This window comes from Drosophila subpulchrella, chromosome X (genome assembly GCF_014743375.2).
Source record: "Drosophila subpulchrella strain 33 F10 #4 breed RU33 chromosome X, RU_Dsub_v1.1 Primary Assembly, whole genome shotgun sequence".
Classification (NCBI taxonomy): Eukaryota; Metazoa; Arthropoda; class Insecta; order Diptera; family Drosophilidae; genus Drosophila; species Drosophila subpulchrella.
This window is the reverse complement of record NC_050613.1, coordinates 25,191,086-25,207,923: the sequence shown is the minus strand read 5'-3', so window position 1 is coordinate 25,207,923 and position 16,838 is coordinate 25,191,086. Positions and strand designations below refer to the sequence as shown.

Genomic DNA, 16,838 nt, shown 5'->3' with positions numbered 1-16,838 from the left:
TATAAGTTCCTATGTAAGCCTGGAATAGTATATATTTCAAACATCATTAAAATAAGTTGTAATTTTAAACTATAGTACCCATACTTTTATAAAATAGTCATAACCCTAATACTTGTAAAATACTATAAGTACCCATGCTAAGAGTCTTAGAATAGTAAATTGTATTGATATCATAAACAATCTATTTAACTTATAGTACAAATAAATAGTTATATTTAAACCATACTACCCATACTTTTATGTAATAGTCATAACTCTAATACTTCTAAAGTACGATAAGCTCCCATGCACATAAGTCTTGGAATAGTAAATATTATTGACATCATAAAAAATCGATTTAACTTACATATAGTACCCATAATTTTCGGCTATTTTTCGGGTAGCTCGCATCCCTTGTTCTGGAGACAATCGATACATGGCGCGCATGCGCGGATTTAACTTAACTGTAACCGACGGCTGCTCGGCACAGAAGTCACTCTCTCGAAATGGATCTGGGCGACTCCAAGCTGCGCGCGGTCCGCGTGCTGGGACAGGGCACCTTCGGTCGGGTGTTCCTGTGCCTGCAGAGCGAGGGACGCGGCCAGCCGGACAGGAGGGTGTGCGTCAAGCGGATCATCGTCCGCAATCCCAAGACCGAACTGGGGCTGATCAAGGAGGAGGTGTACATCATCTCGCAGCTGCGCCACCCGCATATCGTCGAGTTTCTGCGCTCCTTCAGCCACGCCGGCACGGTAAACATCGTGATGGAGTACGTACCCAATGGCACTTTGCGCGATGTCATCCAGCAGCTGCCGTCGGGAACGGGCGGTGTCCACCATGAGCGGCTACTCCGCTTCTTTCGCGACATGGTGGTGGGCCTTGAGTACCTGCACATCCGTCGCGTCATCCATCGCGACATCAAGCCGGAGAACATGCTTCTGGACGCCTCGGATCGCGTGAAGATCGCCGACTTCGGGATCTCCAACGTGCATGCGCCCAGCACCCAGCTGCAGGCAGGCATGGGCACGCCCATGTACATGGCCCCGGAGGCGATGTCTAGCCAGGGCAAGGTGGACTTCAAGTCGGACGTGTGGTCGCTGGGGTTGGTCCTCTACGAGCTGTGCGTGGGGCGCAGTCCCTTCACCGCTCTGCTCGACAAGAACGCCACGGCTGCCCAACTTCAGGCCGTGGTGCAGGCGCTGGTCCGCCCACGTCTCGACTGCCAGCTCATCCGGCGCCTCTACGATCCGGTGTGGGCGCACGTCTGCGAACAGATGGTGGTTTACGAGCAGGAGCGACGCATCTGCCTGCCGGATCTGTTCCACCTGGACGCCAGAATCACTGCGGCCCTGTACAGGCACTACTTCAGCTACAGCTACTAATGGGGACTGCGATTCCCTGGAGCAAATGTCATTATTGGTACTCTTAGAACTACGCTAGGCTAAGCAATAAACTAAGATTTGGACTGTGATTAACGTGGGTTTTGGTATGTTCTCATCAAATAGCATCACTTAACCACAAACATTACTGGACAATGGCAGTATTTATTTCCCTTCCTTTAACCAAAACAGTCTTAGCACTCATAAAATTATCCTTTTATGGTTTACAACCTATAGTAAATTAATCCCCTAGTGCTTCTCCCCAAGCAGTTGGATCTTGCGCTTGATGTTCTTGACCAGGGCGGACTGCTCCAGCTGCTGCTTGCTGCGCTTGGGGGCCACTGGCTCCTCCCCATCCGCATCGCCGTTGACAGCGCCGCCCTCCACTTGCTCCTTCCTGCGCTTTAGTTTCTCGCCGATGATCTGCTGCATGCCCTTGGTGGCCTTGTAGTGGGAGTGGGTGGGATCGATGTTGTACTCGTGCGACTTGTAGACGGCCTTGAAGCGCGTATCGTTCAGGTCCACCTGGAAGTCATCGTCCGGCTTCTCTGATTCCTGTGGCTTGTTCTTCGACTTCTTCAACTGCTGGCGGCGCTTGCGCTTTGAGCCGCCAGTTTCCTGCTCCTCCTGCTTGAGGATTTTGGTCAGACTGAAGTGCTGCTTCACGTCGCGTCCATCGCCGTCGTCGAGGAGTAGTTCCAACTCCATCTCCTTCTGCTTAGCCTCTGCATCCTCCTCTCCATCGTTCTTGTTGCGCTTCTTCTTTTTCTTCTTGTCCTTCTTTGTCTTTGGGGGCTCATAGTCACCATTGGCAAACTCCTCGGCGAAGTAGGCGTCGTTCAAGTCGATGCCATCGGGCACCATGGAGGCATCGCTGTCCTCCCCGGGATCTCCTCCACTGGCCTCTATCTGGCGCTGGCGACGCTGCTCCTTGCGCTGCTTGTTCTTCTCGCTGCGCTTCTGCATCACCTTTTCGATGGGCGTGAGTTCGGCGGCTGGGCCTGGCTTCACTGGCTTCTCCTCTTCCTGCTGGGGCTCCACGTTCCAGGTCATTTCCATCTCGTACTTCTGCTCCTTATCCTGCTTTTCCTGCTGCAAAATGTCGGCCAGAAGGTTCTTGTAGGTGGCAATGCGTTCCTTCTTCGATAGCTTCTTGGCCTTGACCTCTTGAGCTGCCTCCTCCGCCTTGGGCGCCTCCTCCTCGGAATCGTCGTCCTCCTCCTCTTCCTCCTCCTCCTCGCTGCTGTACGCCACTATCTTGCGTAGCTCCTTGTCCGTGAGTTTGTCTACCTGGCCGCTGGAGAGCTTGTCGCCCAGCTCACGACGGTCCAGCGCTGTCTCGTCCCAGGTAAGATCCACCTTGGCCTGCTGCAGCGCCGTGGTGGTGAACTGGCGCGGTTTGTAGCTGCTGGCGTCCGGCAGCTCGTGGCATTCGTCCGACGGAGTGTCCTCCTCGAACGTGGTGTCGTCCGGAATGAAGCGCAGATCCACGCGGGTGGCAGAACTCTCGTACTCGATGCCATCGCACTCATGGTACACCTTGTCGGCCGTGGCCACGCTGTCGCACTCCACAACGGCGTAGTAGTAGCGAAGGCGATTTAGCTGGTACTGGCGCAGCTTCTCCATGTGGTAGTCCTCGCCCTCCTCCGCATCGCTGTCATCCTCACGTACCAGCTCCTCATCGGAGTCGTCCTCCGGCTCTTCCTTGCGCTCCACCAGCTCTTTGGGGCCGTGCACCTCCTCCTCGGCCATGCGCGCCTTGCCGAACTCCGAGGGGTAGATCTTCACGCTGACGATGCTGCCGCCGGGCGGCAGAAAGGAGCTCAGCAGGACCATTAGGTCTTCGGCACGGATGCGGTCCCAGTCCATGTTGCAGACGGCCAGGCGGCGGGTGCTCTCCTCGGTGTGCTCGGCATCGTTGTCCAGCTCGCCCCACACATGGTCTATCTGCAGTTCTGGGCCACCGTCGCCGTCCTCGTCGTCGCTTTCCTCGGAGGAGGAGGAATCCGTGAACAGGCGGCCCTCTCCGCGGGCGTAGTCAATCTCCGGATTGGTCAGGCGCTCGCGCAGGCTCTTGGGCACCTCGTAACCATCGCTGTCCAGGGCATCGTTGCCCAGGTCGTCCTTCTGCTGCTTCTTCTTCAAGTTGGCGATGGCCAGCTCCTCGGCACGGCGCTCCTGCTGCTCCGCCTCCGCCTCGGAGTCGGTGTCGGAATCGGACTTCTTTTTGGCCAGCTTCTCACCATCACTGTCACTGTCGCTCTCATTCTCGTCCAGCTCGTAGAACTTGCGCAAATCCTCGGAATTGCTCTTGTTCACCGGGCGACCGTACTTGTCCACAGTGTACTTCACCTTGAACTTGTCGTCGGTGAACATGCCCTTGAAGCGCTTGTCGATCTTCACCTTGCGCTGCACCTTGGGAACACCCTTGAACCGGGGATCCTCCAAGAGGTGCTGGAAGCGGGCATCGCGCCAGATTCCGCTCTCCGGATCGGTGCCGCCGGCCGTGGTGCCCTTGGTGGCCGGCGACGAGGTGGAGGCCTCCTCCATCGAAGCCTTCGAGGCCTTCTTGGCCAGCTTTTCGGCCTTTTCCTTCTTTTTACCCATTTAGTTGTTCAGTTGTTTCGGCTGTCAGTTGATTTGATTGAAAAATATGCAATCCGAAATGTCACACGTGCGGCGGGCTATCGATAACCGATTACCGATCAGCAGGCTCCAAACGATAGACCGTAATTGAAATCACATAGCCCGCCTATCGCAGCCCACCGAAAAGTCATCGATGACGACTTCTTGTAGTTTACCAATAAGCAAGTGTTTTTATTTAACTTTTTGCAAACTCAGCGCGTCCAGTTTCCCGCGTCCCACCACAACAATGCCCGCCGCTGCCCGCTGCAGCCGCCAGTGAGTCCAGGTCGAAGCGAAGCCCAGAGGATCGACGATCTGCAGAGGATACTCCGCAGGATTGGATGTTTTGATGCTTGGCTGCAGAAGTGGGAACTCGAGCAATAGCAATCAGTTAATTGCCGCGATTACGACCGAGTAGTCGTTGATAACCCACGTCGTCGTCGTCTTGGTTAGCAAGAACAACGCAGCGCACATACCGCTCCCGCCACCACCACTACCGCTCCCGCTTTTCAAAGAAGAAGCAACAGCGCAACAACAACAAGAAGCGGCAGAGCTGACGGTTCGGGGAAAGCGGACCGGAGATGACTAATAGCTCGGAAGGCAGCGGCGGCAACGGCAACGGCAGCCGGCGCAACGTCGACTGGCAGAGATTCGGACTCGGTGGCGACGAGGATGGCGATGTGACGGCGGCCAGCTTCCGCCAGCGGAGCAACAACACCGGCGGATTCGTGGATCTGGGCAATGAGTACACGTATGCGGCTGGTGGCCACCATGCCTCCGGGGCCAATGAGATATTTGCCGGCGAGCAGGGCGACAAGCCCTGGTAAGTAAATCTCTAGGCAAGAGAGAGAGCCGGATCTTATGCCACCTCCTCCTCAACAGGTGGCGCTCCAACTTCTTCATTTCACAGCCCGTGCTCTTTGGCACCTGGGACGGGGTGTTCACCTCCTGCCTGATCAACGTGTTCGGCGTGATCGTGTTCCTGCGTTCCGGCTGGATTGTGGCCCAGGCGGGCATCCTGAACGCCGTGCTGATCATCTTCTGCACTGTGGTCATCGCTCTGGTCAGCGTGCTGTCGGCCATTGGCATCTGCGAGCGTTGCCGCGTGGAGAGCGGCGGCGTGTACTTCCTCATAGCCCACACCCTGGGCTCCCGCTTCGGTGGCGCCCTGGGATTGCTCTACTGCTTCGGCCAGGCGGTGGGATGTGCCCTCAACGTAATGGGATTTGGCGAGTCGATGGCCGGACTTGTGGGACTCGTGGACAACAAGTGGGCTATTAGGGGCTTCGCCACGGCGGCGGTGCTCCTGCTGGGCAGCATCAACGTGGCCGGCGTCAAGTGGGTCATCAAGTTGCAGTTCATACTGCTCATGATACTGCTCATCTCGGCGCTGGACTTCATGGTGGGCAGCTTCACCAACGAGCCCAGTGAGTGTTGTAGTTTCTCATGGGTTCTTGTTTATAATAATCCATTTGAAAACCATCTTTACTAATTCGTATCAATCAGGGGTACCCCTGATACAGAAATTTCTTACAAATCTGGTAGAAAGAGATTTGAGGGACACTTTCGCATGAGTTTTAATCCCAATCAGCATCCACTAATCAATCTGGTTTCCTTTTCCTTTTACAGCTGGCGGCTTCAAGGGCTGGGCGAGCGGCAACTTTGTGGAGAACCTGTGGCCGAAGTATGACGACGGATATTCTTGGTTCCGGGTGTTTGGCGTCTTTTTCCCCACCGTCACCGGTGTGCTCTCGGGCATCAACATGAGTGGCGACCTGCGCGCCCCTTCCACAGACATTCCCAACGGCACCCTGGCCGCCTTTGGCACCTCGTAAGGCCCTTCTACCTGCGAGATATTCCCTGGCTAATAACCGATTGCCTTGCAGCACATTCCTGTACTTGGTGTTCGTGCTGTTCCTGGGAGCCACCTGCCAGCGGACCGACCTCTACACGGACTACACGATCTCCGTGAAGGTGGCTGCCGTGAATTGCCTGCTGCTTGCTGGCATCTACGTGTCCAGCATGTCCTCCTGCCTGGGGGCCATGTACGGCACACCGCGCGTCCTTCAGAGCATCGCCAAGGAGAGCGTAATTCCGGGCATTGATATTCTGGGAAAAGGCGTAAGTACCAGTCGGTAAAGGGAAGCCATTTAGGGGAAATTAGTCGTAAAGCAATCTAGCTTTTAATTACACCGACGACCTTGATATAAACTACTCCTTTTTTCCCCCCTATCCTTTATCAGCGTGGTCCCAACAAAGTGCCTTTATACGCCATGGCCATCGTGGCCCTGGTCACCGTCACCTTCATCATCGTGGGCGACATCAATTTCCTGGCACCCATCGTGACCATGCCCTTCCTGCTGACGTACGCCTGCATCGATTACGCCTACTTTGCGCTGGCCCAGACCTTCGACATCCAGGAGCAGCGGGAGGAGCGCTTCCGCATTCAGGCCTCGAGTCCCAGCTATGAGACGCGTCGTTACGGCAGTGTCTCGGACGCGGGCAACGACTTGGATCTGCTTTTTCCCGATCGGGTGCGCCACAAGAACCTACAGAGTCCGCAAAACTCACCGCTGCACCAGACCGTTCCCCTGGAGTTCAACGGCGAGGGGCCCAGCACCTCCAATCAGGCGCAGGCCTCGAATTCCTTAGAGGCGGACACCACACTGGCCGTGGAGCAGGCGGGCGGACAGATTGGCAGCGAGCAGGATCAGGAGCAGGGCGACGATGCCGAACCGATTGCCCCGATTCGCCCGCCCATCCACTCTAAGACGAAAAATTGGTACTCCGGCTACTGCAACCGCTGGGCCTCGCTTTTGGGGGTAAGTCGGCTGCTTTGGAAGATGGCTAAATTGAGCTAACTTCTTATAATCCCATGACAGGCCTTCACCAAGCTACTGGTCATGTTGCTGGTGAACTGGTACTACGCCCTCACCTGCTTCCTGGTGGTGTTCGTCGTGTGGTTCTACGTGGGCACAGCCAACCCGGCCGTGAAGCCAGGCCTCACCGCGGAGTTCAACTTCTTCGCCTGGCTGAAGAGCGTCATATTCCGGTGCTTCGGGTGAGCTATGACTCCGACCCCTGGAGTTCCCCCATCTAAATGCCATCTCGCTCTCTTTGGTGCCCTTTTAGCAAGCGGATGAACGAGTACGAACAGATCGTGGTGACACCCTCGTGTCCCGGCGTGGATCTCTCGCCCACGCAGCTCAACGAGCAGAACGAGGACTTCCGCCCGCGGCCCAACTACCACCACTCGTCCGTCATCGAGGGCCGCCTCATCGATGACATCTAGAGCCCGTCGTAGATCTCGGATCTGGGGGTTCACCTGGACAGAAGGTGGGCAGATGATGATGGGGCAGGCGGCGTGGCTGTGGAAAGCAATAGTCGAGTGCATTTCTCTAACGCTAGACAGTACTAGGCTAAGCTAAAGTGAAGTGAAGTGAAGTGAAGTGAGGCAGAAACTAAACTAAACCCCATATGTATATGTTTGTAAATCTGTAAGGATGTGTTTGATGTATAGCTAAGGATAGCAACAGCTGCGGTCACAATGTTTTTTTTTTTAAGAGGATGACTCATTTTTATTGGGACTTTCCCATTGTTGAGTTTTTATGCAAAATTGCGATCGTTACGGATTAGATAAGGAAATTTCATTAGGCTATGTTAAATTTTTCAAAAGATAACGAGGTTTTTTGGCAATTATCAACATTTAGAAACGAATCAATTGTACATTTTATTTATGTGGATCGCTGAGTTACTTGGCGTTGCCAAAGAAGTCCGTATTATTAGAGCTGTAAACCATAAAGATCAAATCAAAGTTATAGTTGTGGAGGCTTTTATTCTGACCGAAGTTGCTTAGTCCGTCGTTTACCACCGCCCCCAACCACGCCCCGCCCACACGCACACACCCATCACTGCACACACACAACAGCTCAGAGCATTGTACTAATTATTTAATTTTAATCTTAAGTTTCGCCTGCTTTCGATGTGTTCCTTGCTCGCGTAGTTCTTTAATGATCACTTCCTGATCGAGAGCGTTTAGATTGTTGCTAAATGGATATGTTTCCAGTGTTTCGGCACACAAAACGAACGCATTTTGAGGAGACATATGTGATACTGAGATAATAAGTGAACCAAAAACCAGAAATCAAAATCGATGATTTGGCGCCTTGCATTTAAGAAGAACACAAGCACAATGAAATTGTTACAGAACACAAATACAAAAAACAAGCCACACACTTAACACATATAACCTTTAACCCCGTAACCTAAGCTGTAACCCCCTGTATTAGCAACTCGATGAACAATAACAGCCCCTATTGATAATATAAGCCCGTACTCTGCGTACTCACTCGGCATAGGATTAAGAATCCCGCAGATATCAGCAATAACCGCACTCTATATACACCCAATAAATGTATATATATCATACACATATATCCGATATATACACCCAAAATGTTGATTGAATGTAACCAAACCCAGGATCGTAGAGGAGATGGCGTATATTTCGAAAATGTACCCAATCGTGTCCCCTTTTTGTACGTGTTTAGCCTAATTAAACCTAGTTGTACGCAAAAACGTTCGTCCCACGGAGAACCCGCATGTAACAACAATAATAACACAATAATTGAGATGTGAAATAAAAAGTTTGATAAATCAAGAAGCTTTTCGATGGCAATTTGAATGTGGCGCCAAAGGGGGGCAATCGATAAGTTTCCAGGGCTGCATGCCAATCGTTTGGGATTGGTCTCCGCTTAAATGTTTGCATATTTGGGGTTTTAATGAATAAAAGGGCAGGTAAAATGCTCTGGATAAGGTCAAGTGATGATTTATGTATTGCAAATTCTCGGTTTTTAAATAAATTAATTCCGGTGCTGCAACCAGGGCTGCACACCCGCTATTTGTGGTCGATAACCGGCTGAACATAACCTCAACGCCCAGAGCCCACAAATATTCGGTGAAGTTAAATTCCGGATTTCAAGTCCACGACTTGACCAGCCCACCACCCACACCCGCCATGAACAGCCTGGTGCGTCGCAGTGCCCGGCAGCTGAGCCTCTGGCGTTCGTATTGCGTAAAACACGGCGCCCCGGAGGCGGCGTCTCCAGGTGAGTGATTTCTCGCGGAGATTGGGGCTGTTTTGAGTGCGCTAACCACTGTCAATGTCCGCCCGCAGGCAGGCCCAACTACGAGGAGTTCATTGGCCGCCACCAGCGGCAGGCCCGCTGCAGCATTGTGGTCCAGGTGAGCTCCGAGAAGTCGTACCCGGAGTTGTATAACTACTGCAGCCGCTTCGGCTCGATCCTCGGTGCCCACCACTACTGCGTGCGCCAGGACGAGGCCCTGCACTATGTGCTGCTGGAGTTCGCCACGCCGGACGAGGCGGCGGCCGCCATCGGAGCGGGCGTCTCCAATGGCGAGCTGAGCGGCGTGCCCGTGCGATCGCCGTTCCTTTGGTTCCGGGCAGCCGGAGGCGGCCGGCGGAGCCCCAAGCTGTCGCAGGCCAACCCAACGCCCCAGCTGCTCTCCCTCGATGGCAACCGGCAGGTGGAGCAGTCCCATCTGCTGGGACTGCTGCGCGGAGCTGCCGACATCGAGGAGCAGGTGCAGCTGCTGCACGAGCACACGCGCCTGAACGAGCTGGGCGTCCGCATGCGTTTCCTGGCCGCCCTGCAGGTGCAGCAGGCCATCGCCGGCATGTTCCCCGCCGCCCAGGCGCAGCCCTTCGGCTCCTCGGTAAACGGTTTCGGTCGGATGGGCTGCGATCTGGACCTCATCCTGCGCTTCGACAATGATATGGGCGCCAAGGGCTCACGGGAGGCGGCGGATCCCTCGCGGCTGGTCTACCACACCAAGGAGAACCTGAGCAACGGTCGCTCGCAGACGCAGCGGCACATGGAGTGCTTCGGGGACATGCTGCACCTGTTCCTGCCCGGCGTCTGCCATGTGCGGCGCATCCTGCAGGCCAGGGTGCCCATCATCAAGTACCACCACGAGCACCTCGACCTGGAAGTGGACCTGTCCATGAGCAACCTGTGAGTACCCCCCATTTGCTTCAAACACACATCCGCCTGGACTCATCCCATTCCACTAATGCTTTCCTTCGTGTATGGGGTCGCAATCTTTATTGTACTTATTGTTCGAACTGGGTATGAATTCTTAGATCTATCGCAGGGTCACTTGTCGCTACTAACTAAGTTACTTAGGGGGCACTGGGCACTTCAGCGGCGGTAGTTTCTGGCCTGCTCCTCCTCCTTCTTCACCGCCTGCACGAGGACGAAGCTCATCACCGCGCAGATGACGTTGAGCATGCCGAGGGTCATGGCCAGGGCCACAATCCAACCGGTCTTGCCCTCGAAGAACCAGGTCAACTCGTCCACGCAGCCGTTGAAGAAGGCGTTGCCGCTGACGGTGTCGCGGCAAGAGCTGGGCAGCGGCTGGCGCAGATCGAGGTAATCCCACGGCCCGGTGGCGCCGCAGCAGCCGATATTCTCCTGGATCATGGTCAGCACGTAGTTGGAGTAGGTGTACTCCGAGGTGGCCACAAAGCCGCGCAGCGACACATTCAGCAGCGGCTGCAGGCTGGAGTTGATGGTGCTGAACTGCATCAGGACCGCCGATCCGGCCACAATGGCAATGAAGCCAAAGACCTGAGTGCCCACGAACACGAACAGCGCCAGGGTGTTCTCCATCAGGGCGCTCAGGCAGCCGAGGAAGGCCACTGCCATCATCACGATGCTGATGCCGATGAGCACGTACACGCCGATGTAGAAGGACTGCGCCTCCAGGATGCGCAGCCAGTCGTTGAAGCCGGGCTCAGCCCTCAGCCAGACCGTGAGGGCGAACAGCGCCGTCGCAATCATCCAGGCCACGATGTTGAAGCAGAACAGGGTGTACTTCACGCAGCCTATCTGCTTCTCCAGCTGCTCGTCGGAGGTGCCATAGCCGATACCCATGATTGGGAAAGCTGCGAAAGCAAGAGGAGGATCATTAGGACGAGGATTTTCAATTGTATTCAGGAACTAAAGGATTCCCTGCTGTATATTGAATGCTTCATGTGACGGGACTCATTAACAAGAAAACCTATACACTAAGGTATTGGATGATTCATGTGAATGGAGTGGATTCCTTGACTAAGATGGCGCTCTTGGAGGAATACAATAGGATATCCATTATAGAGAACCTTTTATTAAAGTATCAAAAGGAAAATACTGCTAAGAGGATGGGATACCCCAGAACCGCCTATAATACTCAATGGATCCTTTAATAATTGACCAAGCGAATCACCAAGTAATCCCGCCTTGAGTCACATACCAAAAGCTCGCCCTGTTCGCGTTTATTAATCACGATGTTGCTCGGCATTTATGGTGGATTCTCCCCGCCCTCGACCGCCTCAATTTCCACCTCGGTGGGCCTTATCTGAACTGTGTTTAGCAAATAGCGTTATCAACCACGCACTAGATGATTAATACGAGCAATTGCAACACCCAGCGATTCAAGAAATCGGAAAAGAGCCAATGACTGGAGTTGGGGAATGGTTTCCAAAACTTTTCGTAACTACTGAATGTATCAGAACCTACATAAACCTTAACGTAGACACCCATTCTATATAGGAATTTCCATTTTACACTTGAAACAGATATCCACTGGCTAATATCTTTGGGTGTGGTGGCAGTTTTCAACACTTTTCGAAAGCACTTAAAAAAAATACAGTTTCTCCTTAATATCTGAACGTAGAACCGCGAATTCCCGTACACACAGCACACATTCACTAGGATTCACCTTGTTTTGGTCGAATGTCGGGGGGTCGTTAGAAAAAAAACAGGCTGCTCAGTAGCAAGACCAGAAACAGAGATCCGTTCGGTTCGTTCGTTGAAATCGTTTTGACCAAACTGGCTGTTTGGCTGAGATACGCGGCGGTGACAACATCCAGGCTAGTTGGGCCCGTACAGTCGGGCAGGGAGAGCGGCCTTAGATAAGAAAGCTTCGTGAGCTCGATAAGATTAGATAGCGACAGGTGGCGATTGCCAAATGCCGTGTAAATACTCCGCTGCTCTCGCGCCGGAGCAGGTGAATCAGTTCGCTCCCGCTCTGTGATGACTTCCCTGGCATGCCAATGGCCATGATTCACCCACCCATCCAACCATTCATCCATTCACCTGCCCCTCCCCCCCCTGATAAGCTCCGCGCTGCACTCCATATCCGGCCAGTGGCGGGGGTCAGTTCTCCGGGCTTTTGCTTAATGAACGATGCCACGCCCGTTGTTTGAAGTTTATGCACCACTATGCATCTAAAGCCCAATCCCTCTTCCAGCACTGGCTTCTACATGTCGGAACTGCTCTACATGTTCGGCGAAATGGATCCGCGCGTCCGCCCGCTGACCTTCAGCATCCGGCGCTGGGCGCAGACCTGCGGCCTCACGAATCCCTCGCCTGGTCGCTGGATCAGCAACTTCTCGCTCACCTGCCTGGTGATGTTCTTCCTGCAGCAGCTGCGCCAGCCCATACTGCCCACCATTGGAGCGCTGGCCAAGGCGGCGGAAGCCGAGGATGCGCGGGTCACCGAGGACGGCATCAACTGCACCTTCGCCCGGGATGTGGAGCGACTGGGCTTCCGGAGTCGCAACCAGAGCTCGCTGAGCGAACTGTTGCTGCAGTTCTTTGAGTTCTACTCGCAGTTCGACTTCCACAACCGAGCCATCTCCCTGAACGAGGGCAGGCCACTGTCCAAGCCGGACCATTCGGCCATTTACATTGTGAATCCGCTGGAGCAGTTGCTCAATGTGAGCAAGAACGTCAGCCTGGAGGAGTGCGAGCGGCTGCGCATCGAGGTGCGGAATGCAGCCTGGGTGCTGGAGTCGGAGGTGGAGAATGCCTCGCCGCCGGAGGCCGAGGGCCAGGAGCGCCAGGAGCTGTCGTGGGGCCTGCTGAACCTGTTCAAGCACCCCGAGAAGGCCGTCATCCGGCCGAATATGTTCTTCAAGCCGCGCATGGTCGAGGTCAGCGATCTCTTCGAGCAGAAGGAGACGACGACGGGCTCCAACGCGACCACGGCAACCGTCACCTACAAGAGCTCCTCCGTGCGCCAGCAGGTGCAGAGCATCAAGGCGGCCACGCGTTCCGAACTAAAGCAGCTCCGCGGATCGGCAAGCTCCGCTCCCACAAACAGTCCTAAAAACCGGCGGAGCAGTAGGTGATGCTACTGAAACAGCTGGCACCACCCATGTACATACTTAGGATTAGCCACAACTCCACAACCACATCCACAGCCATAAGTGGGTCAAGCTTAAGGTTAAGGCAGCCGCAGTTGGCTAAACTAAATGTTGTTCATACTGTTAAACCTCCTCTTAAGTAGGCTTAAGTCTAGGATCGAGCCAATGTTGAGTATTCAAATCGATTTTTTATGACAGACGAGACCAAAATTATGAGGCCGGTACGAGTCAGAATCCTAGTTTGATTTTGTGTATCCTTAAGAGATATTTTCCTAGTTAAAGTAGTTATAATGCTGTTTTTTATAACATAATAAATGATAAAACTATATAAATCTTCTCTATATTTGGTTTAAGACCTGAAGAAAGAACACAAGTCACGGCTTTCGTATTTGTTTAAGATTTTATTGCATTCTTTCAATGTTACTCGGGATTGATCACATCCTCATCCTTATCGCTACGTGTATCTGTTCCTGTGTTCTGATCCTGATCCCAGGCGTTAACACTGGAGAGAACAGAGTTAGAAGTTATAGAAGACCAGATGGCGAGTCGTTTCGTCCGCACGGATGGCAATCTCTGTCCATTCCATGCAGGTGTGTACATGTATATAACGCTACAATATGCCTTATGTGTTGCGCAAGTGTTTCTGTTTCCGTTTCCGGTTCCGGTTCCGGTTCTGTTCCTAGCTCTTTGTTCCGATTGTGTGTGTGTGTGTGTTCATTTTGATATACATTACTCGTGTGTTTCCGTACGATTTTTGCTTGCTTTTGATCAATCTTTTTACAAAATTTGATTCTATGTTTATAGTTCGGTAAATGAGTGTGTGTGTGTGCTGCGCTGCTGCTCCATGTTGTTGTTGTCTATTCTCTAGATTGATTTGTGTAGATTGTTTAATGTACATAACTAATTGCTCGCCTAAGAATTTAATGTATAATTTTATGCATGTAAAATCACGTATTGCATACAAAATTGCCTTCTGTAAAAATAATCAAATTTTGGGTCCGTTGTGTGCTGCTCCTCTGCTTTTGCTAAACGCGTTCTGCAGATGTTGCTTTTGCTTTTGCTTTTGCTGCCGCTGCTGCTGCTACATAATACAAAATAATTTACAATTGAAAGAGAGACAAGGGAGGCGGGGTGAGTGGGAGGCGTGGGAGGGTGTAAACTGATGCTACGATGCTTCCTAGTTAAATAGGTACAAAAAAGAGGGCGCCGATTCAGGCTGCCAGGTGGCAGGCCAGGCAGGACGAGCGGATCTCGACTTCTTCGGCGGCTACTTAGACAACAATTTCAACGGCAGCCGCCGGGTCCACTCATCTGAACCAGAGCTTCAGCCGCAGCGCGTCCACTCCATTGAGATAGTATCGGAACAGCCGCTTATCACGCACGAAGCCCAGGTTCTCGTAGAGCCGCAAGGCCGGCTGGTTCCGCATCTCCGTCTCCAGCACCACCTCGTCGGCATTGTCAGCCAGCATTGCCTGGAAAAAGGGGAGGAAAGAGGTGGTATTATTAGGTTTACATTTCAGATGAACTGAGGTACCGACTTTCTAACCAAGATATGCCCAAAAGTATACTTTGCAGGGGATTTGACTGGGCTTAAATGGAAATTCTCTATTCCAATATAAGAAATTTGGTTAAAATTTGAAGCTAATGACTACATATCGAGGGGAAAGAGTACATTTTATAGTTTGAACCCACTTATTGTAACGTTTTAAAGGAAAGGTATGAGACAATATACTCTAAAAGGAATTTGACTGGGTTTTAAAGGAAGTTTACTGTTCCAATGTATAACATTTAGTTAATATTATCATCTGATGACTACATACCGCGGTGAAAGACTACCTGCCTTTTAGAACCCACTTATTGCTATGTTATAATGGCAATTTATGCGACAACAGGACAAAGACTTAACATTTCTGTTTAATGGCAGCCGCCAGTTGGTAATTTTGTCCATAGATCTCAAACCTAAACTGCTACGGAACCTCTCCCAGCCATCATACCTCTATGGCCTTGGTGACCAGTGTGGTGCCGATCTTGAGCTTGCGATACTCCTTGCGCACGGCCAGCATGGCGATGTAGCCGCGCCGCACGTTCATGTGCATGTCCAGCTTGCACACAATGGCGCCCACGTACTGATTGTCGTGCGAGGCGAGGAAGCAGAGTTTTGGCCAGTTGTAGATGAAGTAGCGGTACGTGTATATCGAGTAGGGCTCGGACAGCTCCGCCTGGATCAGTCGCATGATGTCCTGCAGATTGGCGGTGGGATTAGTATGTGGTACAGGTCGAACTTAAGAGGTACTACTCACATGCATTTGGTGCTCAGCCTCGTACTCCTTGTACACGATCTCGTCGGCTGAAATGGCTGAAATGGCAGGTTCTGGCAGCTGGCACTCTGCTGTGATGGTGGTCGTGGACTCCGCCAAGGTGGAGGGCAGCGGCTCCTCCTCCTCCTCTTCCGCCTGCTGCAGGCCATTGTCACTCCCCGTCGCCACTGGCGGCTCCCTTTGCAACACTGCCGCCTCCTGCGATACTGTTGATTTTGTGGCCGTCGCTGTGGTTGTTTGTGTGTTGGCAGTGCTTTTGCTTGTGGCTTGTGTCACAGGCTTCTCCTCCGGATGGAGGGCATCTGGTCCTCCTCCACCGACTCCTTCTACATCCCCGTCTCTCCGCTTCCTGCGATTGTTGTTGCTGCTGTCCACGCTGCTGTTGTTGTGGTGGCTGCCGTTGTTGTTGTTGCTGCCGCCCATAGTGGCCTGTATGTGATTGTTGTTGCTGTGGCCATGGGCATGGGCATGGCCATTGAGCACCTCCACCGAAGGTGGCGATGGAGCCTGCTCCTTGGCGCCATGGCCATTGCAGAGGTGCAGCTGCTTGAGCAGGCCCCTGAGATCCTCCGCCGCCGCCGTCGCCGCATCCTCCTCCTCCTGCCGCACATACCCATTGCTGGTGGGTGCCTCCTGATCATGATCCTGATCCGGATTCGGACTGGGATTTGTATTCGGATTGGTACTCTTCTCCGCCGAGCTCTTCTTGTTCTTGTACTTTTTCTTTCCGGCCGCCGCTGCCTGGGCATCCGCCATCCTGAAAAGCGTTGGGTCTCAGTCTCACGCGGCACCTGCTGCTCCTCCTGGCTCCTGGGCTCCTGCGGTTATCTGGGAGGACTGCTAATCCCCGCCTGCAACCGTGCACCTCGGACTTATTTTTGGTTATATTTTCACAGTTGCTGCTTTTTCATTCACACACACACGCACACGTACACGGGGACCCACACACACCAACGCACACCTCGCACACCAGGGGGGCAGCACTCTGCTTTTTTCCTCTCGATATCCGGAGTGGGGGGCCCGGGGTTGGTTCCGATCGGACTCCGAGCTCGATCTATGTAAAACTTATGTAAAATTATGTATCGTGTGCCCCGAAACTGACTGATTTTCCGTTGGCTATGAATAAATCCGCACCCACACACAGATGCGCGAACAGCTGGCTAGAGCTGTGACCCAAATCGATGTCTTATCGGTACTATCGAATGGCCCGCCGCAGTTAACTATATCGATATTTTCCCTGCAATGCAAACATCGATTGCAACTTTTGGCCAACGAACTTTTAAATAATTTATTTTACTAACCATTAATGAATGTGCTTAAATATAT

At 52.8% G+C, this 16,838-nt stretch overlaps 6 protein-coding genes across 6 annotated transcripts; 3 read left to right on the top strand and 3 right to left on the bottom strand.

Annotated features, from left to right (window-relative positions):
- The first annotated feature begins 439 nt into the window (after positions 1-439).
- LOC119558133 (NUAK family SNF1-like kinase 2) lies at positions 440-1,447 on the top strand. The gene has a single exon (XM_037871366.1). The coding sequence runs from the start codon at positions 486-488 to the stop codon at positions 1,359-1,361; it is 876 nt and encodes a 291-aa protein (XP_037727294.1). The 5' UTR covers positions 440-485; the 3' UTR covers positions 1,362-1,447.
- A 43-nt stretch (positions 1,448-1,490) lies between these two features.
- Positions 1,491-4,042, bottom strand: LOC119558120 (ESF1 homolog). Its single transcript, XM_037871350.1, has one exon. It carries the CDS (start codon positions 3,963-3,965, stop codon positions 1,608-1,610), a length of 2,358 nt encoding a protein of 785 aa, XP_037727278.1. The 5' UTR covers positions 3,966-4,042; the 3' UTR covers positions 1,491-1,607.
- Positions 4,043-4,109: 67 nt separating this feature from the next.
- On the top strand, positions 4,110-8,428 carry LOC119558122 (solute carrier family 12 member 8). The gene is made up of 7 exons (XM_037871353.1): positions 4,110-4,806; positions 4,866-5,410; positions 5,613-5,814; positions 5,870-6,104; positions 6,227-6,805; positions 6,866-7,044; positions 7,116-8,428. Exons 1-7 carry the CDS (start codon positions 4,565-4,567, stop codon positions 7,273-7,275), a joined length of 2,142 nt encoding a protein of 713 aa, XP_037727281.1. The 5' UTR covers positions 4,110-4,564; the 3' UTR covers positions 7,276-8,428.
- A 469-nt stretch (positions 8,429-8,897) lies between these two features.
- LOC119557411 (poly(A) RNA polymerase, mitochondrial) lies at positions 8,898-13,507 on the top strand. The gene is made up of 3 exons (XM_037870160.1): positions 8,898-9,091; positions 9,160-10,018; positions 12,297-13,507. Exons 1-3 carry the CDS (start codon positions 9,001-9,003, stop codon positions 13,177-13,179), a joined length of 1,833 nt encoding a protein of 610 aa, XP_037726088.1. The 5' UTR covers positions 8,898-9,000; the 3' UTR covers positions 13,180-13,507.
- On the bottom strand, positions 10,088-11,910 carry LOC119557412 (tetraspanin-2A). The gene is made up of 2 exons (XM_037870161.1): positions 11,766-11,910; positions 10,088-10,950 (listed from the first exon to the last, which is right to left on the bottom strand). The coding sequence occupies exon 2, from the start codon at positions 10,937-10,939 to the stop codon at positions 10,205-10,207; it is 735 nt and encodes a 244-aa protein (XP_037726089.1). The 5' UTR covers positions 10,940-10,950; positions 11,766-11,910; the 3' UTR covers positions 10,088-10,204.
- Positions 13,508-14,080: 573 nt separating the features above from the next.
- LOC119557365 (N-alpha-acetyltransferase 30A) lies at positions 14,081-16,689 on the bottom strand. The gene is made up of 3 exons (XM_037870106.1): positions 15,495-16,689; positions 15,189-15,434; positions 14,081-14,666 (listed from the first exon to the last, which is right to left on the bottom strand). The coding sequence occupies exons 1-3, from the start codon at positions 16,266-16,268 to the stop codon at positions 14,502-14,504; spliced, it is 1,185 nt and encodes a 394-aa protein (XP_037726034.1). The 5' UTR covers positions 16,269-16,689; the 3' UTR covers positions 14,081-14,501.
- Positions 16,690-16,838: the final 149 nt, after the last annotated feature.

What these genes read in the sequence shown, in the direction of transcription:
- LOC119558120 (XM_037871350.1), bottom strand. Translation starts at nt 3,965, where the DNA reads ATGGGTAAAAAGAAGGAAAAGGCCGAAAAGCTGGCCAAGAAGGCCTCG.
- LOC119557412 (XM_037870161.1), bottom strand. Translation starts at nt 10,939, where the DNA reads ATGGGTATCGGCTATGGCACCTCCGACGAGCAGCTGGAGAAGCAGATA.
- LOC119557365 (XM_037870106.1), bottom strand. Translation starts at nt 16,268, where the DNA reads ATGGCGGATGCCCAGGCAGCGGCGGCCGGAAAGAAAAAGTACAAGAAC. An exon ending in AGGCTGAGCACCAAATGCAT is followed by an intron (nt 15,435 to 15,494) that starts GTGAGTAGTACC and finishes GCCAATCTGCAG; the next exon opens with GACATCATGCGACTGATCCA. An exon ending in TGGTCACCAAGGCCATAGAG is followed by an intron (nt 14,667 to 15,188) that starts GTATGATGGCTG and finishes CCCTTTTTCCAG; the next exon opens with GCAATGCTGGCTGACAATGC.
- LOC119558122 (XM_037871353.1), top strand. Translation starts at nt 4,565, where the DNA reads ATGACTAATAGCTCGGAAGGCAGCGGCGGCAACGGCAACGGCAGCCGG. An exon ending in GAGCAGGGCGACAAGCCCTG is followed by an intron (nt 4,807 to 4,865) that starts GTAAGTAAATCT and finishes CCTCCTCAACAG; the next exon opens with GTGGCGCTCCAACTTCTTCA. An exon ending in CTGGCCGCCTTTGGCACCTC is followed by an intron (nt 5,815 to 5,869) that starts GTAAGGCCCTTC and finishes ATTGCCTTGCAG; the next exon opens with CACATTCCTGTACTTGGTGT.
- LOC119557411 (XM_037870160.1), top strand. Translation starts at nt 9,001, where the DNA reads ATGAACAGCCTGGTGCGTCGCAGTGCCCGGCAGCTGAGCCTCTGGCGT. An exon ending in CCCGGAGGCGGCGTCTCCAG is followed by an intron (nt 9,092 to 9,159) that starts GTGAGTGATTTC and finishes GTCCGCCCGCAG; the next exon opens with GCAGGCCCAACTACGAGGAG. An exon ending in GACCTGTCCATGAGCAACCT is followed by an intron (nt 10,019 to 12,296) that starts GTGAGTACCCCC and finishes TCCCTCTTCCAG; the next exon opens with CACTGGCTTCTACATGTCGG.
- LOC119558133 (XM_037871366.1), top strand. Translation starts at nt 486, where the DNA reads ATGGATCTGGGCGACTCCAAGCTGCGCGCGGTCCGCGTGCTGGGACAG.